At 39.2% G+C, this 23,665-nt stretch overlaps 1 protein-coding gene across 1 annotated transcript in view; it reads right to left on the minus strand.

The window, feature by feature from the left end:
* LOC134352313 (protein O-mannosyl-transferase TMTC2-like) overlaps window positions 1-23,665 on the minus strand; it is a 226,675-nt gene that overhangs the window by 24,799 nt on the left and 178,211 nt on the right. The window contains exons 9-10 of the mRNA XM_063059608.1: window positions 16,178-16,259; window positions 7,980-8,094 (exon numbers count right to left, since the gene is read on the minus strand). Of these exons, the coding sequence (XP_062915678.1) occupies window positions 7,980-8,094; window positions 16,178-16,259 (197 nt within the window). The remainder of the gene's footprint in view (window positions 1-7,979; window positions 8,095-16,177; window positions 16,260-23,665) is intronic.

The raw sequence follows: 23,665 nt of genomic DNA on the forward strand, positions 1-23,665 counted from the left end.
AATAGCTTCACCAGCAGAACTGTAATGACTCAAATAGGTGGTTCACCACTACATTTCTGTGGGCAATAAATGTTGGTCATGCTAACAGTAGCCATGCCTATAAAGGTGTAGAAACCAGCACTTCTCTTGCATCTCCTAATGTCTTCACCTGATTAAATATGGGTTATAAATGACATTCTGCTGGAGTTGCTCAAAGAAAGCAGATAATTCTCAGGGTAGTATATGGTGACGTATCTATACTTTGATAATAGATTCCCTTGGAACTTTGGGGAGGGAGAAGGCTGATGCTTCTGCTACTGCTTGTGGGAGGAAGAGGAAAGGCTTTGGGGTTCTGATGTTTCTGTCATTCATTCTTTGGGCTTTTTTTTGTACTGTGGATGTCTGCAAAAAGTAAGAATTTCAGGTTGTATACTGTATGCATTCTCTGATATTAAATTGAACTTTTGAACTTTGAACTTAAAATATCACAACAGGTATTTCTAGAGAATTTAATTGCTCCATGCCCTTAGCTAAAATGTGCCATACTTATAAAAAATTAATGCTAAAAGAGCACTGATTTGTCTATTAATGCTATAACCAATTTCCCCTGGGATCAATAAAGTATGACCATGACTTGACTATCTTATCCTAATCAAAGAAACTCATGTGAGCCTGCTGCGACATTGGACATATTGAACATTAGAAAGGTAAGTTATTAATATTACACCAAGAGTACCAGAATAAAAAAGTAACTTCAAGCTTCCCAATTCAGAGAGCTTCCAACCTCTTTGGCTTGATCGAGTTCCCTTGCACATTTATTTATTTGTTTATTGAGATACAGCGTAGAGGAGGTCCTTCCCTGCCTTCAGGCTGTGCTGCCCAGCAACCCCTGATTTAATCCTAGCCTAGTCACAGGACAATTTACAATGCCCAATTAACCTATCAACCAGTACGTCGTTGGACTGTGGAATACCCACACAAAACCCACACGGTCACGGGGAGAACATACAAACTCCTTACAGGCGACAGCGGGAATTGAACCCAGGTCACCTGAACTGTAAAGCGCTGTCCTAACCATTATGCTACTGCGCCACCCCATTTGCCACAAATAGCTTAGAATTAAACCTGATTGCAGCAGGATAGCGATGGGAAGTTACCTTCTTGACTTGCTGCAATACTATGATTACCTAATAATTGCAGTTTTACTTTGCAAAGGCAGTCAGATTCATTCTGCCATGGGAATGAAGCTGCAAAACTAAATGTATTAACTGAAGCCTTACATAATCATTCACAAGGCTCAGTATGTTTTCGCCTAAAGTATATTTTCTAATACTGCCACTTTTAAGGTCCATTGCCCTCATTGCTCATCAGTCTTTCATTTCTACAAATAATTACTTCTCCCCAGTCTTCCTCCACACCAGGAAACAGTAGGAGGTGGTCCTGAGCCCACAGAGAGATTTATTTATTTTTGTGAAGCTGTGAATATACCCACTTTAACATTGGCGATGAACTCTCTACTGCACAGTGATGTCAGGTCAGCAAGCCATGTTTACTCACAGCCCCTATAGTAATTTCCTAGAGGTTGTAATTAATTGTGAGAAACTGATTTGACCTTTGCCCACCCCATCCCTCATAATAACACAGCACCTTTAATTATTAGACAGCACAGGGACTAACTGCCCATAGTGAGTCCATGCCTCAGATCTAGCCATGTAAACTCTTAGCTAAGAGTTTAAACAAATGTCCCACTTAACGACACACTGCCGTAAGTTCTGGTGCTCACTCAGTATCAGCTATGATTTTCCAATAGCATTTAGAGTGAAATAGCAACAAAATTGAAGTGATGCTTGATCAGATGTAAGAGATACCGCACTTGACTTTGAAATGAAGCTGCAGTTCAGCACAAGTACTGATGCAGCTTGATAGCACTAAACTAATTTGTCATGAGTTATGTTTGTTCAGTGGGAACTGAGAGTCAACACAGAGCAAAACTTTTTCCTCATCCAGTTCCCTAAGTTGCATGTCGATCTGCTATTATATCTAGTTTTTCAACAACTTCATAGAATTAGAAAATTAATGAAATCACGCGGCTAATGAGGTAAGTGCCTCTGTGTGCTGTTCTCTGTAAACATGACAAATGGAGGTGTCTACAAAAAACATTTTATGTCAAAAGTTAAAGTAATGACTTTAGAAAGGATGACTGCAATAACTGTTCTAGCATGTGATTTTACTCTGTGCAGTCTATTCCAGGTGCTGTTCACGGGTAATTAAACGTAGATATTCTTGAGCCTATTTCTGTATAACATTAGAAGTGGCAGCTGAAGTACAATGCACAGTCCCTTAAGGATGTTCCACCACTCAATTTGAACATGGCTGAGTTTTGATGTGAGTTTCATTTCTCTATCCTGTCTCCTTGATTTCCATGGTGTTCAAAATCTATGCATCCTAGTTTTCCAGAGAAATGCCCACAGTTACATATTTAACTGCTAATATTTCTCCGCATAATCATCAGGAAGCTCTGTACTTCTGTCACACCATGCATGATTGTGGAAGCCCTGAACTTTCCCTGAGGTCATATATGGGATTACCATAAGCAACGTTCCCTCTAATTTTTTTTTAGAGTTGTGCAAACCAACCCTTGCTCTGAGCAGGAAATTTTTACACAGCCTGAAAACTGGGTGGCACTTTAATAACATATTAAACAAAATATGAGCTGTGCAGCAAGAAAGGCTACGTGCGCGGGAACATTTCAGTTACTGCGCGGACATGCACCATGCAGCTAGAGGGAACAGGAACCATGACACAGTAAAAGATCTAGGAACAGAATTAGGCTATTCACATCATCAGGTCCGCTCTGCCATTGCATCATGGCTAATTTATTATCCCTCTCAACTCCTTCTTCTCCCCATATCCTTTGACACACTTTCTCATCAAGAGCCTATCAAACTCAGCTTTAATTATACCCAATGACTTGGCCTCTACAGCTGCCTGTGGCAATAAATTCCAAAGATTCACCCTGCTCCCTCCCTCGGCTAAAGAAATTCCTCCTCATCTCTGTTCTAAATGGACATCCCTCTATTCTGAGACTGTGTCCTCTGGTCCTAAACTCCCCCACTATATGAAACGTCCCCTCCACATTCACTGTATCTTGGCCTTTCAAAATTCGATAGGTTTCAATGAGATCCCCCCTCATTCTTCTACACTTCAGCAAGTACGGGCCTAAAGCCATCAAACTCTCCTAACACATTAACCTCCTCTGGACCGTGTCCAACGTCAGCACATTTTGCTTAGATAAGGAGCCCAAAGCTGCTCACAACATTCCAAGTGTGGTGAGCAATGCCTTATAAAGCCTCAGCATTAATATCCTTGACTTAATGGCCTAGTGCTCTCAAAATGAATGCTAACATTGCACTTGCCTTCCTTATCACTGACTCAAAATGCAAGTTAACCTCCCTGTTAATACTCCCTGTTTCCTCAATGCTACCTGCCCCTGCACCTACCTTCATATCATCCACAAACTTGGCCACAAATCCACTAGTCCCATCATCCAAATGACTAACATATAATGTGAACAGAAATGATCCCATCACTGTCCCTGTGGATTACACTAGTCACTAGCAGCTAACCAGAAAAGGCACTCTTTTCTTCCTGCCAGTCAGCCAATCTTGTATCGATGCTAGTATCTTTCACGTAATGCTATAGGCTCTTATTAGGCAAACTCACGGGTGGCACCTTGTTAAAGGCCTTCTGAAAATCCAAGTAAACACAATTCTTTGTCTATTTTGCCTGCTAGTTCCTCAAAAAATTGCAACAGATTTGTCAGGCAACATTTCCACTGAAGGAACCCACGTTGATATTAGCCTGTTTCACCATGCGCCTTCTATTACCCCAAAAGCCTCATCCCTAATACATAATAATGGACCTTAACATCTTCTCAACTACATTTGTCCTTTAATATTCTATTTTCTGCCTCCCCCCACTTCTTAAAGAGTGCATTGACATTTGCCATTTCCAGTCCACCGGAATCATTCCAGAATCTAGTGATTCTTAAAAGATCACCACTAATATCCTCACAAACTTTTTATCTACCGTTTTCAGAACTCTGGAGTGTAATCCATCTGGTCCAGGTAACCTATTTATCTTCAGACCTTTCAGCTTCCCAAAAACTTCCTCCTTAGTAATAGCAACTACACTGACTTCTGCCCGACATTCTCGAACTTCTGCCATGCTGCTAGTGTCTTCCTCAGTGAAGACTGATGCAAACTATTTATTGAATGCGTCTGCTATTTCTTTGTCCCCATTACTACCTCTCCAGTTCATTTCCCAGTGGTCCAATATCTACTCTTGCCTCTCTTTTACTCTTTATATATCTGAAAGAAAACATTTGATATCCTCTTCTATATTACAGGCTAACTTATCTTGATTTCATCTTTTCGCTCCTCATGGTTTTTTTTTGGGTTGTCTTCTGTTGGTTTTTTAAAGCTTCCTAATTTTCTATCTTCCCACTAATTTTTGCCATATTATATGCCCTAAGTTTTGCTTTTATGCTGTCTTGACTTCCCTTCTTGGCTATGGTTGTGACACTTTCTCTTTATAATACTTTTCCTTCTGGTTGAATTAATCCTGAACCTTCTGAATTGCTCCCAGAAACTCCAGCTAGTGCTGTTCTTTCATCATCCCTGTTAGTGCCCCTTCAAATCATCTTTGGCCAACTGCTCCCTCATGCCTCTGAAATTCCACTTACTCCACTGTAATATTGATACATCTGACTTTAGGTAAAAACTGCTGGGTGAATTCTATCATATTATGATGACTGACTCCTAAGGTTTCTTTATCTTAAGCTCCCTAATGAAATCAGGTTTATTACACAACACTCAATCCAGAATTGCTCAACCACAAGCAGCTCTAGCCACTTTGCTCCAACCAAAGACATTTTGTAGGATTTCTACAAATTCCCACTCTTGCAATCCAGCACCAATCTGATTTTCCCAATCTACCTGCATATTTAAATTCCCAATGACTATTGTAACATTGCCCTTTTCACATGCCACTTCTATCTCCAATCGTTACTTGTACCCCACAATCTGGCTAATTTTTGGAGACTGATATATAACTCCCATCAGGGTCTTTTTAATTTGCAGTTTCTTAACTCTACCCACAAGGACTCTACAGCTTATGTCATTCTTTCCAAGGATTTGGTTTCATTTTTCCCAACAAAGCCACCCCGCCCCTCTACCTACCTGCCCACCTTTTTGATATAATGTGCATTCTTAGATGTTGAGCTCCCCACTACGACCTTCTTTCAGCCACAACTCAGTGATGCCAACAACACCATACCTACCTCTAACTGCACTATAAGATCATCAACCTTATTCTGTATACTGTGTGCATTCAAATGTAACATCTTCAGTCCTAGTTTCATATTCTTACAGCATCAGAGCAGAGCAGATCAGTATCAGGATTTTGCTTCATTTCACATTCCTCCATCTTTCCTCCTCTAAATCCATGCGTAATCCCTCATCTCCTCCTCTCTCTCATTCAGCTCTGTATTAAATATATCGATATGATTCTCTTCTATAATAGTAAGTTCCACCTTCTCACCACACATCTGGTGAAGATTGTTTTGACTTCAGTATGAAATTTCTTAGTGGCAAGCCTCTTCCTCACAAATGATAACATTAGTCCCTCACCTTTTTTTTCAAAACCTTTGAGAAGTATACAAACCTCTGTCAGGTCACCTCTTTGCCTAGCTTTCTTAAGAACTAATCTGTTAATGTTTTGCTGACTTCTAAATACCATTGTATCCATCCTTATACATTCTCTCCACAGTCTAAGTACGGTCTAACCAAGGTTCAATGCAAGTTTACCATCGCTTCACGTCATAATTGTCTAAACATCTAATCTGATGACTACTAGCTTTAGACTGTCCAGCCAGGAGAAACAATCTCTCAGCATCTCTTAAGGCAAGTTCTTAAGAAGTTTCAAAAATTTATAATGATGGATCTTCAAACTGAAAACATTGCTTTTCTCTCCACAGATGCTACCTGACTTCGTGAGTATTTTCAATATTTCCTTATTTATTTCTAAAATAGTTTTGTACATCTTAAACCAATAAAAGTATAGAAGATCACTTGGAAATATTTAATTCAATGTATTACATTCATGATTCTTCAGAAAACTAGCCAAGATCTGCCAAGGTTAGCAGATTCTTTCAAATTTTAATTCAGGTAATGAGGATATGCACACTGTTTCAATGTACTTGATAAATAGTTGCTCCTCAAGATTGATCTTTCCATCAGTTGTGAATGGTAGCAAATTAAATACCAGTGTAACACACACAAAATGTTGAAGGACCTCAGCAGGCTGGGCAGCATCTACGGAAATGAATAAACAGTCAATGTTTCGGGCCAAGACCCTTCATCAGGACTCATTATTAAATGCTGGTGAGTGCTGTCACAACAATAATCTTTCACTCAACATCAGTAAGAGCAAGGACTTAATTGTGGACTTCAGGAAGAAGATGTTGATGGAATACACACCAGTCTCATTACAGGATCAGCAGTAGAAAGGGTGAGCAGTTTCAAGTTCCTGGGTATCAACATAGACTTGAGTGGCGGGGTAGAAACACGCCCCTACCAAAGGAGGTGTAAGACGCTCCTTCCTTCCACTAGATTGCAGGTCACTCTTGGGCAAGGCGTAGCACCTGCTTAACACACCCCTCCCCCTGATCAGGGTCACATGAACCCATAGAAACAAGTGTTGGATGGTCGTGTAAGCAACTGGTTCATATCACAAGTTCTGGTTATGTGGCCATTGGATCCAGGCGGACAGTCTCTGAGTATTGATCATGGCTGGGTCCACCCGTCTCATAAAGACACTGCCCTGAAGAAGGCAATGGCAAAACACTTCTGCAGAAAAATTTGCCAAGAACAATCATGGTCATGGGAAGACAATGATCGCCCACGTCATACAGCATAACATATAATGAAATTATATATAGATATATATATAAGTTTTGTGTGTGTGTGTATATATATATAATGTATATGTATACATACACACACACACATACAGTCATACATACATATATTTATATTTATCTGTGTGTGGAAGTATATATTTCTTATTGTAATTTATATATTTTATGTCTTGCACTGTAATTCTATGGCAAAACAATAAATGTCATGACATGTTATTTGTCAGTGATATTAAATTTGATTCAGATTCTCAAACGTCGACTGTACTTCTTTCCATTGATGCTGCCTGGCCTGCTGAATTCCTCCAGCATTTTGTTGTGTTGCTCTCATTTCCAGCATCTGCAAATTTTCTCTTGTTTCTGATTCTCATTTCTCCTTCAAATACTTATCAACCTATTGTGCTTTTCATTCTTACAGAAAACTGCTGTTCTTTTTGCAGAGATTGAAGTAGATTAATGTTTTGTAAGTAAAGGAATGTATCAACATTTCCGTTAAGGTTTACAATAAACTACAGATTTATGAAATATTTTTAAGTGCAAGTTAGTCATAAATGAAATAGTTTCCAATAATATTGTTACACCCACTCCAGACACTGACTCTGAATGAAAGATTTTTCTTTGCAGGAAATGGTTAATTTTGCCACTGAAATTTCATCAGAAGACAGGCAAGCTACAAAAAAGTGGAGTATATCATTTCCTTTCTTTATGGCAGCAGAGCACCTACTCCAACCTGACCTTCACGGTGCTCTGCAAGGTCACTTGGATCAAGTAGGCATGTTTTTTTTTAAATGCTTTAGCACATTTGACATTCAAGTTAAATTAGGCACAAAAGGATACTGAATTACTGCACGATGCTGCAGCTTTTAATGGGTTTGGAAGCCTACCACATAGAAGTGTTAACCTCTTACATCTTTTTTGTTATGGAGTGTGCTTATTTTTGCTCTGATCTGTGTCAGACAGCAAAATCTGCAGTGCTAACAAGCCTGCTGGAAATGCATTCCATGATGCAAGGAAACGAGCTAACCTGAGCATGTGGGCAGCATTGAAGACAACATCAAACTCAGTGCTGTCCAGGTCGGCTGCCTTCTCTGCCATCTCTGCAGCTTCCACCAGGCGAGACGCCTCCAACAAAAACTGACCTATCAGGGGACACAAAAATACAACTATTATTATTTCTTCAATGCAGGGAACAATTAAATGGACTGGAAAACTGAACTGTTTCTCAATGATAAGTCTGACTTGCTGGCACTAAAATATAGCAGAAATCTACTTGGACTGGAATCATTTCCAGGAGTTCCTTATTTGCCCGGCCTGGCATCAGCTGTTCTTCACCTCACAGAAGTCTGAAGTAGAACATATGAAGTTCAAATCCCATTCCAGAAATAAGCATAATCATCTTGGCTGATTCACCAAATCATCTGGCTGTGATGCACTGCGTGAAAAATTGCACTTCAGGGATGTTACACCAAGAGTACTCTTGTGGACATTAAAGATCTGGCACCATTGTTTTGAGATTGAGCAAGGAAATCAAAAATTGTAATCAATTTAATATTTATTCTTCCCTCAACACCACTTATCATATTGCTGTACAGATATCAATGGTTGTATTTATTACCTTACAGCAGTGACTAACTTTCAAAGACTATTGCTGCAAAGTGCTTTAGAAAGTCTTAAAAGGGACATAAATTATCCCATAAAAATGCATGCCATTTTTTTTTAGTAATGCCTCCTTTGCACTTCATTTGGAGTACTGCGAGCAGTTTTGGACCCAATATCTAAAAAAACGATGTGTTGAGTTTGAAGTGTGTCCAGAGGGGGTTTACGAGAATGTTCCCCAGAATGAAGGAGTTAATGTATGAGGAGCGTATAGTGGCTCTGGGCCAGTACTCACTGGAATTTTGAAGAATGATGGGACATTTCGTTGAAACCTGCCCAATATTGAAATGCTTAGACAGAGTGGATGTGGAGAGGATATTCAAATAGTTGGAGCCTAGGACCAGAGGGCATAGCGACAGAATAGAAAGTGATCTCTTAAGAACAGAGATGAGAAGGAATTTCTTTAGCTTGAGGATGGTGAATAAGTGAAATTCATTGCAACAGGTGGCTGTGAAAGCCATATCATCGGGTATACTTGACGTGGAGGATGATAGATTCTTTATTAGAAAGGGTGTCAAAGATTACAGGGAGAAGGCAGGAGAATAGGGTTGAAGGGGATAATAAATCAACCATGATGGAATAGCAAAGCAGACGCAATGGGCCTAATTTTGCTTGAATGACTTCTGGTCAAATATATGGTTATGAGTTCAGAATGTGTTCTCTTGTATTCTACAGTCATGAAGTGGTATTAAATACACAACAATTTAATTGTGCTACTTTAGGTTTCAAACTCAATGGAGCCAAATCTGATGGCAGACAACCTTCTCCCTACAGGGAGAAGGCAGGAGAATGGAGTTGAGAGAGAAAATAAATCAGCCGTGATTGAATGGCGGGGCAGACTTGAGCCAAATTCTGCTCTTATGTCTTAAGGTCTTTACTATCCTTATACAGCCGAAGAAGTCAGAACCAGGAATAGAAATCTCTGTGCTGGTTACCACATTTCAGGATTTAGTACCTATGACTTTGTTTCATTGAAAACATTTAGTTCTTTGGGTTTTACAAGCAATGGGTATTCCATTAAGCTTTTTTTAAAGTGAAACATCTCGCTAAAAGGCATTTTATTCATCTGGGAAATGTTGTTTACCCAGTTTCTCTACTCTTTCTGTGGAAGTTGATGAAAAAGAAACCCTAAGGAGCTCATGGTCTCATGCAGACTACAAGGTAAAAACTACTAAATAATTCACTTTGAAATTGGATACATTCATATTACGAATAAATTTGCATTCATCTCCAGTTATTAGATTTGATTCCATAACAACTTCACCAGTTCAGTATTTTTATTTACTCTTCATATTAATGCCTAAAAAATTAGAACAAACAAAGACTTTTTTATGTCCCACCTAATTTAATTTCCAAGGAAAACACAAGCTGAATGAAAATTAAAGACCTAGTATATGGATTTCAAAGTTTGTGAATTTTGTACTGGCACACCTGTAATGCACAGAGGTCACCAGAAATGCACATCACGGTGCCGTGAACATCTAGAACACCTGCCTGGGATTTTCATTTGCTCTCAGGTAGCCTCTGCCAACTCTACGCCTCATCTACTGTGAGCAATGCTTCTGTGGGACTAACAGGGACATCCCTGAGCAGGTGTCCAACTTGTTCGGACAGCCCAACCCAAGTAAGTGCCATTGAGAGTGTTAGGGGGCAGAAGTAAGCGCAGTTGCTATTACTAAGTAGAAGGTGCTTGGGTAGATAATTCACCTGAACCAGATGGACTACACCCCAGAGTTTATAAAAGAGGTAGCTGAAGAGACTGTGGAGGCATTAGTAATGAACTTTCAAGGATCACTAGATACTGGAACTTACTTATTTATTGTGATACAGTGCGCGATAGGCCCTTCCAGCCCTTTGAGCTGTGCAGCCTAGCAACCCCCAATTTAACCCCTGCCTAATCTCATGACGATGACCAATTAACCTACAAACCAGTACAGCTCTGGGAAACCAGAGCACCCAGAGGAAACCCACACAGTCCATAAGACCATAAGACAAAGGAGCAGAAGTCAGCCATTCAGCCCATCGAGTCTGCTCCGCCATTTTATCATGAGCTGATCCATTCTCCCATTTAGTCCCACTCCCCCGCCTTCTCACCATAACCTTTGATGCCCTGGCTACTCAGATATCTATCAATCTCTGCCTTAAATACACCCAATGATTTGGCCTCCACTGCCGCCCATGGCAACAAATTCCATAGATTCACCGCCCTCTGGCTAAAAAAATTTCTTCGCATCTCTGTTCTGAATAGGTGCCCTTCAATCCTTAAGTTATGCCCTCTCGTACTAGACTCCCCCATCACGGAAAACAACTTTGCCACATCCACTCTGTCAATGCCTTTCAACATTCGAAATGCTTCTATGAGGTCTTCCCTCATTCTGCTAAACTCCAAGAAATACAGTCCAAGAGTGTATAAACACGGTCACTCAGTCACAGGGAGAATATTTTTGGTTCTACAATAAACCAGGCTAGTGGGGAATATTCAGTCACATGCCTGAGATAGCTTGATGCTGGTGAAAAGGCTTCGGGGAGTCAGCTGACTCACTTGTTCCAGGATATCCAGATTTGGTCTATTTTACTAGCAACAGCATCCATGTCACTACCAGTAGATTTTAGAAACAACAGTAAACATGCAGAACGATTAGGGACCTGACCAAAAGTAAGACTGCTGAACAAAAGTTTGACTTTATTCTTGCTGTTAATAACTATTGCTACGCACCTATTTGCGGCTAATCTTATTTGCCACACCTATGTGTTGTCAAAATCTTACTGAATGCTGGTGTGGACTGTTCCATCAGCCCTCTCTCTGAGAATGAAATGTAAACTCTCAGCTGACATGCTATGCAGTACTTACAGATGTGTATTCTCAGCCACTAGTTCTCAATAGTCTTGTTGTACAGAAGAGATAATAAACCAAGTTTCAGTTCATAAACTATCCCATGGGACCAAGTAAAAAAAAGATTTCCCAAGAGTTAGTACTGATTTCCTTATTAAAACATCTCCCTTACCCAACATTTCTACTGTGGGAAAACAGTTCCATGTCCAGACTGCATTTCGGTAAATCTGTTCCATCATTGAGCACATCTACATGAAGCGTTACCACAGGAAAGCATCATCCATTCTCATGGACCCCCCACCACACAGGAAATGCTCTCTCCTCACTGCTGCCATCAGAAAGAAGGTACAGGAGGCTCAGGACTCACACCACCAGGTTCAGGAACGACTATCCCTCAACCATCAGACTCTTGAACCAAAAGGGATAACCGCACTGATCTTCATTGACGTGTTCCCACAACCTATAGATTCACTTTCAAGGACTTTTCCTCTCAAGTTCTCAATATTTATGCTTATTTATGTGTTGTTATTATTTCTTTATTTAAAAATTTGCACACCGTTCTGTCTTGAACAGAAGACAAATTGGTTGCACACTGATTGAACAAAAGACAAATTGTCTTTCATTGACTCTATTATGGTTATTACTCCATTATGGATTTACTGCAAGAAAATTAATCTCCAGGTTGTACATGGTGACATATATGTGCTTTGATAATAAATTTACGTTGAACTTTGAATCTGTTATTTTTTTCGTGAAAGCTTGCAGTGCTCAAATTAGTTAAGTTTCTGACAATAGACCAGGGACCATGTTATTCATTGTTTGCAACAACTTATAAGTATTGAGGTTATAAAAGGTGGTGGATGATAAACAGACAATGTCTCGTGTCGAGACCCTTCTTCACAACCACTCCCCTCCATAGATGTTCCCTGACTTGCAGGATTCCTCCAGCACTTTGTGTGTATTGCTCAAGATTTTGTAACATCTGCAGAACTTCTTGTGATAATGGTGCATAGTAGAAGTGATTTTTAATGTATGATACTGAATAATTTAAAATATAAAGCCCAAGAAATTTCATGGAAATGCAAATAACTGGAAGATACACCAAGTGCTTTTCTTTAATCAGAATCAGAATCAGGTTTAGTATCATCGGCACATGTCGTGAAATTTGTTGTTATGCGACAGCAGTACATTGCAATACATTGTAAAAACCGTAAATGACGTGTGCATTTATACACACACACACACACACACACACACTATGCATGGGTTCAATGTCCATTCAGAAATCATATGGAAGAGGGGTAGAAGCTGTTACTGAATCGTTCAGTGTGTGCCTTTAGGCTTCTGTACCTCCCCAGTGGTTGCAATGAGAAGAGGGCATGTCCTGGGTGAACGAAAAAATCCTCCCTCCATTCTTTCAATAGGCAGAAAATTATTTCATTTTTGATAAGAACAATTTTTCTGACAGAAGCGAAGCTCAGAAACTTGACAGTTTTAGGTTCTTTATGTAAGAAAGAATGTGCTGGCATTGGAGATGGTCCAGAAGGGGTTCACCAAAATGATGCCAGGAAGAAGGTTAGCATAGGTAGAGGGTTTGATGGCTCTGAGCCTCGACTTGCAGGAGCTTAGAATAATGTGGGACCTCACTGAAACCTGTCAAATATTGAAAGGCCTAGATAAAGTGAACGTGTAGAGGATGTTTCCTATAGTGGGGGAGTCCAGGACTAGAGGACACACACTCAGAATAGAAGGACATTCCTTTAGAACAGAGATGAGAAGGAATTTCTTTAGTCAGAGGGTAGTGAATCTGTGGAAGTCATTGACACTGATTGCTGTGGAAGCCAAGTCACTGGGTATATTTAAAGCAAGGGTTAATAGGTTCTCGATTAGTAAGGGTGTCAAAGATTACAGGGAGATGGCAGGAGAATGGGGCTGAGAGAGAAAATAAATCAGCCATGATGGAATAGCAGAGCAGACTTGATGGGCCAAATGGTCTAATTCTTCCCCTATGTCTTATGATCTTCTGGAAAGATATATGGTAGTGAATTCAGAGTATGTTCCCTTGTGTTCTACAGTCATGAAGTGGTATTATTAAATACACAACAACATAACGGTGCTATTTTATATTTTAAACTCAATGGGTCCAAATCTGATGGCAGCAACCTTCATGTGCTGTATTTTATTCCTGGAATTGACTGTGCCCAAACTGTTTATAATCATAGTTCGAGAGGAAAAGTTCAAAGAGTGAGCTGCTAGAAGTTTCAGAGGTTCTGTTTAAATAGTAATCAGGGCTTTTCTTTCCCTAAATCAGTAAAGTTTTAAACAAATAGGTTCTCCCGTTGGAATTTCCCAGCTGAGTTTCAGACCATGTGTGGCACGCAGTATGTCCTTCAATCCGGCTCGATCCAATCTATAAACACATGTGCAATCTTTGGAATTTTGATGGATATTGGTAGTATTAAAAATAAACTAAAAGGCTATACTTTATTATTTTTATTATCATTTAAGGGTAAGTGGCTTTATTAATTTATGTCTCATTCCTGATCCCGGGCCATGTGCCAATTGTGGCTCAAAGTGCTATTCTAAACCAGCTGTTAACAAATATACAGGAGTAGTCCAAGTGTGATTTGATCCTGCTGCTATGCAGTTCACTCCCGCAAATAAACCCGAAACCAGATACTCAACAGAATGGGTGGGGGGGGGGAACGGAGACAGGAAGGGGTCAAAACTCCAGTTCACTATTTACACATGGTGAAAACATCAGTATGCCAATGTATTCTGGTGCATACATTTACAGTGGAACAGCTTTATCACATTAAATAGCACCCAAAACTGCCTTATAATCCCTTTAATGAGACGTTAGAGGCACTGCTGAAGATAAATCTAAACATTAATTCGCTCTCAGAATGTTAAAACGTGCTTTTAAATATTATTCTTCATTGATTTGATCGAAAGAATGTAACAAGAGGTTGGCTTTATTTCCCAAAAAATAAAAGGATTTTAGCATTTTTTTTTATAAAAATTACTGATAGAACCTCATTAAACACTATGGATGCATCTGTTTCTAATTTTCCTTCTGTAAATCCAATAAGTACTGGTACAACCAATACTCAAACTTATATCAATGACCTATATTGCAATGGCATGTTAAAGTAACTGATTTTAATCAAGTGCAGTTTATTGGTAGGATTTCAATTATTGGACTGGGCACAATTAAGTTGTTCATACTGCAACATGTATCATGAATGGTGCCAAACAGATGTCCCTCTGTTAATTAAAGAATTCAGAGGGTTATCGCCCACAAACCCACCCCCCCAATAATGACAGAGAAAACATTTGCCAGCACTTTAGACAAACGTTGCAAGTTGGTGATGCATATCAACTGCCTTGGAAGTCAAGCTTCAGCAAATGTTATTCACTTCTCAAGATATTAAAAAAAGGCTTAGTGTAAGAGATACAGCAATATTCAAAGTCCCTCGCAATAAACTGGTTACCGAGCAAACATTTTGTGCACCTGCTGTGCCCAGTCTTCTAACTAGGCTTTACAAAACAACTTAAACATTGGTCTGAATGCAATGAAATGAGGCAACAATCCCCAAGCATTGTCTACTAAAGGCAGAATAAAACCAATCCAGCCAATTATCACTAAGGTCTACTGTCTATCATCAGCAACACATTGGGAGGGATTGTTGACAGAATTATCAAGCAAAATTCATGATTTACTCATCCATGCACATTTATTGCTCTTTGAGCTAAATGCAGAAAGCCCTGAGCAACATCCAGAGTTAGGCCATTAATATTTATGCTACATGAGCAACAAGTAATGGCTATCTTCAACAAATGATTGTAAAGCAACTTCCTCTTGACATTCAATGGCATTACAATCACACTAAATGTCCCATTATCAACTTCCACAGAGCTAACTTTAGCCAGAAACTTAAATGGACAAGTCACATTAAAATCAGTAGGAAGGTATGTAAACTGCGTATTCTCTTGCAAATGATTTTCCTCTCATCTTCCAAGGTTTTCCACTATCTACAAATTATGAACTAAGTGCGGGATGGAGTTCTGATCAGGATGGCAGTGGCTAAAATCACACTTAAGCTCTGAATACCAAAGGTTCAGAGCTGAGGAAAGATGAATGAGGTTTTTAAGTTGTAATGATTCAGTTCATGCATTATATTGCCATAGACTTTAATTTAATTGAAGTAAGTTGCTAATGCAATACAAAATTAACTTAACATAGAACTACATAATAAAAGGAATGCTGCTCCCCCAGTGTTCTGGTAAATATTTATCAAAGTCACTAAGATTAATTGATCATTTAGCACAAAGCATCATATTGATTCTGGGAAGATTCATGCGTATATTGAATGCCATGCATAAATTGGACATCTTGTCACTTGCAGTGTTTAAGTAACTATATTTCTAAAATATTTTATTGATCATAAACCCCTTGAAATTTCCTGAGGTAAGTGAAAGGACCAAAATAAAATCAAGTTTTTATTTATTTACTAAGGTTGAAAGAAGAGCAGGCAGTTCTTAATTGATGCCTTGACCCAATATTTGTTTCTCAATAATCATGTTTTGTATATTAGCTGATCATCTATATTATTGTTCTGCAATTTCACATTAATTTATTGATGTAAAACATGTGGTATCCTAACAAAGGCATTAAAACCATTTTTTCTCTAAAACTAGGGGGCACGTTAAACAACACATGAAGGACTCACCGTAATGCATGTAGCAATTTCCTTTGCTTGGATCTAGCTGGATAGAACGCAAAAAGTATTTCTCAGCCTCTACTTTCCTGCCCTTTGAATCAACAACAAAATATTAATTCAGTAAAAGGCTTGAATATATCACTTCTTTCAATTTCGCCAAAACAAATACACTGGCAAATTTCATTTCATAATGTCAACAATATGAATTAATATATTTAGAATACACACCTTATTAAAAAAATGCTAACATTCTATTCTGTAAGTGTTAAAACAGTCACCCATCAACATTTCTATTTTAATGTGCACAAACTCTACAACTGGGTGAATAAATGTTCTCTCTATATTATCCGTCTGAGATAGCAACTGTTTGTAGATTCCTTTCCCAATCACTAGTCATCATGAATTGGAAATACATTGCCATCCCTTCATTGTCACTCATTCTAAATCCTGGAACTCCATCCATCGCAGCACTTTACCTGAAGAACTGGCACAGTTAAGGAATGTCACCCAATGCCACTTTCTCAAGAATAATTAGGGATGGGCAAAAAAATGTTGGCATTAACTGAAATGCTGACATCCCAAAAATACGATAAAAAGAATCGAGGCTTCACTGTTATAATTTAATCCTGGAGCAGATGATGTGCTCAAGCCTGGAATAATGCCTTTCAGTTGCCAGATCTCTGGTATGACTGAGAATTAAGGGATGGCAATACATTACTAATGTACGATTCCTAATATCTAGGAAGGGAATTTACAAACAGTTGGAAACCTTGTCAGCTCCATCATGAGCACTAGCCTTTGTAGTATCCACAACATCTTCAGGGAATGTTGCTTCAAAAAGGTGGTGTCCATTATTAAGGACCCCCATCACCCAGGACACGCCATGTTCTCATTGCTACCATCAGGAAGGAGGTTCAGAAGCCTGAAGACACACACTCAGCAATTCAGAAGCAGCTTCTTCCCCTCTGCCATTCAACTTCTGAATGGATATTGAACCCATGAACACGACCTCACTACTTTTGTTATTTCTATTTTTGTACTACTTATTTAACTACTTAATATTGACTTACTGTAATTCACATTTTTTATATTATTATGTATTGCATTGTACCGCTGCTACAAAGTCAACAAATTTCACGACAAATGCCAGTGACAGTAAACCTGATTTTGATTCCGATTCTGATTCTTATTATCAATGGCAAATGATTTTGTAGTACAGTGGACCTTCATTAATCCAACTACCTGTAATCCGTTTCCTTCGATAATCCAGCACTGATTATGCTTAATGCGATCCTTCTGTAATTTGGCATTTTCACTAATACGGCACTTCTCAGGTCCCAATGGTGCCGGATTAGTGAAGGTCGACCTGTACTTGTGACAGAGTCATCTTAAATGAGGATACATAACTATTAAATATAAAATACATTAGAAAAAGTAGTATCTTCACTGCTCCAATTAATACACCAGGTATTTCATCATACAGCAAATCCCAGATCATCCTGTCATAGTTCATTCATAGTCATACTTCATTGATCCCACGGGAAATTGGTTTTCGTTACAGTTGCACCATAAATAATAAAGTAATAGAAATAGTAATAGTAATATTACTATTAATAAATAGTAATAGTCATAGAAATAATAAATAGTAATAGAATAGTAATAGAAAATAGTAATAAATAGTTAAATAGTAATATGTAAATTATGCCAGTAAATTATGAAATGTCCAGGACCAGCCTATCGGCTCAGTGTCTGACCCCCCAAGGGAGTAGTTGTAAAGTTTGATGGCCACAGGCAGGAATGACTTCCTATGACGCTCTGTGCTGCATCTCGGAGGAATGAGTCTCTGGCTGAATGTACTCCCGTGCCCACCCAGTACATTATGTAGTGGATGGGAGACATTGACCAAGATGGCATGCAACTTAGACAGCATCCTCTTTTCAGACACGACCGTGAGAGAGTCCAGTTCCATCCCCACAACATCATTGGCCTTACGAATGAGTTTGTTGATTCTGTTGGCGTCTGCTACCCTCAGCCTACTGCCCCAGCACACAACAGCAAACATGATCGCACTGGCCACCACAGACTCGGAGAACATCCTCAGCATCGTCCGGCAGATGTTAAAGGACCTCAGTCTCCTCAGGAAATAGAGACGGCTCTGACCCTTCTTGTAGACAGCCGCAGTATTCTTAGACCAGTCCAGTTTATTGTCAATTCGTATCCCCAGGTATTTGTAGATATTTTAAGATACATGTTTTTCTCAAGAAAAATGAAGTTCAGTGCATGATTTTAACCACATAGCTAAACGTTTCTGGGAAGAGGTCATCTACCATAAGAAAGCTAAGTGTTAAATGAAGGAAAGTTCTATAAGAAAATGAACAAAACGACATTTAAACTTCAAACATTACACAACATAATTCATCCTATTTTTATATTTAAGGATATTCTCCAGAATCTTGGATCCTCTAGTGGATTCAGCCAACTCCATCACAGGTAATGTCCTCCCAACTACTGAACACATCTACATGAAACGCTGTCATCGGAAAGCAGCATCCATCATCAGGGATCCCCACCACCCAGGACATACTCTCTTCTTGTTGCTACCATCAGGAAGAAGATACAAGAACCTCAGGACTCGCACCACCAGGTTCAAAAACAGTTACTACTCTCCAGCCATCAAGCTCTTGAACAAAAGCGGATAACTTCCCTCAACTTCACTTGCCCCAACATTGAAATGTTCACACAACCAACGGACTCACTTTCAAGGACTCTTCATCTCGTGTCCTCAATATTTATTGCTCTATCTATTTATACTTGCGTTGGCACAGTTTGTTGTCTTCTGCACTCTGGCTGAATGCCCTAGTTTGGTGGTCTTTCTTTGATTCTGTTATAGTTACTATTCTATAGATTTGCTGAGGACACCAACAAGTAAGTGGATCTCAGAGTTGTATATAGTGACATACATGTACTTTGATGATAAAAATTTACTTTGTACTTTGTAATTTTGGTGACAGTGTCTGGTGGTTCTGAAGGAAATCATCAGTGTTCAGTCACCTTGATGGAAATAAGCAACAGATTTCAGAGGCTTAATAAGTGATAGAGATTCCGTAACTGTCACTACACTCCGTCAAGACCAGTCTGACTGAGATTGTTCATCAGTACTCTGGGGAAATCACCTCCACAATATTACACTAGGTCAAGTCTGACACTGAACGTAAGACAATGTTTACCTTGTTGGGGATCTATAACACTTGGAATGAGAAAACAGAGTTTGTTTTTCCAATAACTGACCATAAGTTTAATACCTATAAAATAAGTTCTAATTCATAGCCGTAGAAACAGGGTGCCTGCCCCCAGCACATCCCCTACACAAGTGATGCATTTCACTGTATGTTTTGATGTACATGTGACAAATAAAAATTATTTTTACCTTTATAAACATAGAACATGGAAACAGGCCATTTGGGCCCATTATGTTCACAATGACCAGGGGTGCCTATACATACTAATTACACCATTCAGCATTTGGTCCGTACCCTAGATGGTTCCAGTGCTTAACCAGATGATTTTAAATACTGTCAGCAAATCTGCTTCCACCACACTCTTAAGCATTGTCTGGGTGATAAAAGTCCCCCTTCTTCAAACATTTACCCTTTTCCTTAAATTGATGCCTCCAGTATTATTCAACTCTGAGAAGGAGAATAGATTTCCAAAGCTCACCCTGTCTCTCCCCCACATCATTAACCTCCTCCTCTCCAGAGAAAATAGACAGAGCCTCTCCAGCTTCTGTTGATATTTTTTTTTTAATTGAGATAGAGCACGGAATAGGCTCCTCTAGCCTTTTGAGCCACTCCACACAGCAATCCCACGATTTAATCCCAGCCTAATCATGGGACAATTTACAAAGACCAATTAACCTACCAACTGGACTGTGGGAGGAAACTAGACTACCCGGAGGAATCCCATGCGATCACGGGGAGAACATACAAAGTCCTTACAGGCAGCGGTGGGAATTGATCCCAGATCACCAGTACAGTAAAGCATGGTGCTAACCACTATGCTACTGTCCTGCCCCAACGTATTTCCTCAGTTATTTCCTCCTAACTGAAATGTTTCACCTGAAGCAACATCCTGGTGGATCTCCTCTGCACCCTCTCCAGTACTACCACAGCACTCCTAGCATTTTAATGTAATTTTATTAATTTTTTCAACAGTTTTGGCATTATTTTCATCAATTTTAATACCTGTTAAAAGTCTGAAGATCAGAAACTTCTAAAAACTGCTAAGCAGCCTAGCCACTTTGACAGAAGTCCCCACCTCCACCCCACCAGCTTTGTCAACTTCAACAGACATTGGCAGCATTGGTGAGATGGGGCAAAGTTGTACACAGCCAACATTATCTGCGTTTGGCTGCCTGAATCAACATGTTTGTGCCAGGTAGACTAAACCTCTGAATCTAATCCAGTTCAGTGAAGGTGGGTGGCAATTCTAGGCAGCAGACAGGGTCCAGCAAAACCCAGCACAACTGTACTTACCTTTTACAATGTACTTCGAGAAATGGTTCCTTAAACCTTCAAGACCTAAGTAAATCTGCCGTAGTATTACTTGTTTGTTCATTACATGCCATGTCTTTCCATGACCATGATTGTCCTTGGCATATTTTTCTACAGAAGGGGTTTGCCATTGCTTTCTTCTAGGCAATGTCTTTACAAAACAGGTGACCCCCCGCCATTATCAATACTCTTCTATGATTGCCTGGTAGCCGCATAACCAGGACTTGTGATAGGCACCAGCTGCTCGTCTGACCGTCCACCACTTGCCCCCATGGCTCCATGTGACCCAGATCAGTGGTGGTGTTGGGGGGGGGTGCTACACTTTGCCCAAGGGTGGCCTGTTGGCTAGCAGAGGGAAGGAGAACCTTACACTTCCGCTGGTAGAGGTGTACCTTCACCCTGCCAGCCAGTAGCGTTACCAGTGCTTCAATAACACTGTGAGCTGTGACTTAGGAAACATAAGGAGACAATTATATCCTTAAACCTCCCACCATTTGAGAGTTAAACTGAACCACCATTTAGTTCACATATAGATATATAAGCAGTAAGATATCAATAGCAAAGTAAACAATAAAGAGCATGAGAACCACAAGTATTGTGTGCCTAAGTATTTTTAAACATGTGTTTTAATTAACTTTATTTATTATTTTAATTCTACAATGATTTTAACTTTGCAAAGTGTATCATCTTAAAAAATGGTTCATAACAAATAAATCAGGATAATTAATTATTACATAGTAAGATTATCAGTGTGTAAGGATTTATAGAAACATAGAAACATAGAAAATAGGTGCAGGAGTAGGCCATTCGGCCCTTCGAGCCTGCACCGCCATTTATTATGATCATGGCTGATCATCCAACTCAGAACCCAGCCTTCCCTCCATACCCCCTGACCCCTGTAGCCACAAGGGCCATATCTAACTTCCTTTTAAACATAGCTAATGAACTGGCCTCAACAGTTTGCTGTGGCAGAGAATTCCACAGATTCACCACTCTCTGTGTGAAGAACTGTATGGTGTAATGCTTGTTTAAATGTGAGATGTTTAAATGAGTTCTACTGCATCATATTGATGGATTTGCCTTGTACAGATTATTATGTATTTTATACACTGTAGCTATAAACAGACTCAATTATACAATTGGTACATATGGTCATAAATCAGCACCAAACAGAATTTGACAGATTTAGAATAAGTACATTCTCTTTGCTGAAATGGGGAATTCTAAATGCAACTTGTGTGCAAAATAAAAGCTAAAATTGCCAAACAGAAAAAAACAACTTTTTCTCTTTTAAAGATTTCTTGCTGAACAATGGAAATGTGACGCATCACTACTACATCCAACAAGGCACACGGCCCAAACTGAAGTAAAATTCCTTCATCCTCAGAGTACCTTAGTGAACAGTGTGAGATCTGTTGTTTAATATTCATTAAGTATTCTAAGATTTGAGGCTAAAAGATGAACTTTTGAAATCTTTGCCTGTGGATTTATGCTCAATATAAACTTAAATTAAACTGACTTCATTTCATTCATAGCCTTGGTCTACAATGCTGTCAGGAAGTTCAATGCTTAGTGCTGTGATAATTAGTTTATTTGTCTATCTGCACAGATACTACTCAAAAATATGTATCTTTGGGTTATATTATTATATTTTAGAGCAATAAAGGAAAACACTTTTTTTTGAAGTGTGTGTGTGTGTGTGTGTGTGTGTGTGTGTGTGTGTGTGTGTGTGTGTAGCTTGCACAGGAAACAGTGAATTAAGCCTGACATGACTCACAGCCAAACCAAAATAATAAACGAGGCAGTGAGGTCATATCTTTGGTTTCCTAGTTCTGCTGCAATGTTATTATTCCTCACTGTGAAAGTAGAACCCAATAATACTTGATTAGCTAACTTTCAGACAAGTCTACCCGTTCGGGTGGCGTTAAAGATCCCCCAGCGCCATTGAAAGAGAGTTCTCTTGGTGTCTGGCCAAACAATCAGCCCTCTAGCAACACACAAAAAAACAGATGATCTGGCTATTTGTTTTATTGTTGATTGTGTTCTAATTGGCTACCTCATTTCTTACATAGTTGTAACAGTATCTTCAGAGTATTTATTGACTGTAAAATGTGCTGTTGGATATCCTAATCTTGAGGAAGCCAATTTTTTTCTATTGTTCTTTGCATTCTTCATTTTCATATTGCAATTTCACAATTACAATTCTCTCAGCAATTGAGCCCAACATAAATCTGGGATGCTGTCTGTGTTTATAACTACAAGTTCCAAGAAAAGAAAATAGAATAGATTTATGGAAATGAAATCATGTTTGATTAATTTCTGGGAGTTCTTAGAGGATGTGAATTGCAGCAATCTAGCACGAAAGGTTGTTGGATCTGCAGATATTGATCCAGTGGTTCTTCAGAAGTCAACAGTGAGGCATAAAACTTGCTGGTTACAGCCATTTTAATAAGTGCTACACGAACAAAGAATTAACAAAGTAAAGAAGGCTAACAAAAAGAAGCTGTGACCATCTCATACTCAGACTAGAAATAAACAACATTCCAGTCAAAACTATTAACCCATTAAATAGTTAGATTCAAGTGGGGTGACATTCGCTGCATGAAAACTGAGAAGCTTCCAGAAAAAATGCAGAATCAGCTATACAGGTTTCCCCGGCTATCCAAAGGTAGAACATTCCTATGAAACGGTTCGTAAGCCAGAATGTCGTAAAGAGAATAAGCAATTACCATTTATTAACATGGGAAAAAATTTTGAGCGTTCCCAGACCCAAAAAATAACCTATAAAATCATGACAAATAACACATAAAACCTAAAATAACGGTAACATATAGTAAAAGCAGGAATGATATGATAAATACACAGCCTACATAAAGTAGAAATACTTTTCTGCAGCACTGTCTAGTGCAGCAAAAATCTCACAGAAGCGCTCTCGGCAGAAACACGG

The sequence above is a fragment of the Mobula hypostoma genome, chromosome 9 (genome assembly GCF_963921235.1).
Source record: "Mobula hypostoma chromosome 9, sMobHyp1.1, whole genome shotgun sequence".
Taxonomy (NCBI): Eukaryota; Metazoa; Chordata; class Chondrichthyes; order Myliobatiformes; family Myliobatidae; genus Mobula; species Mobula hypostoma.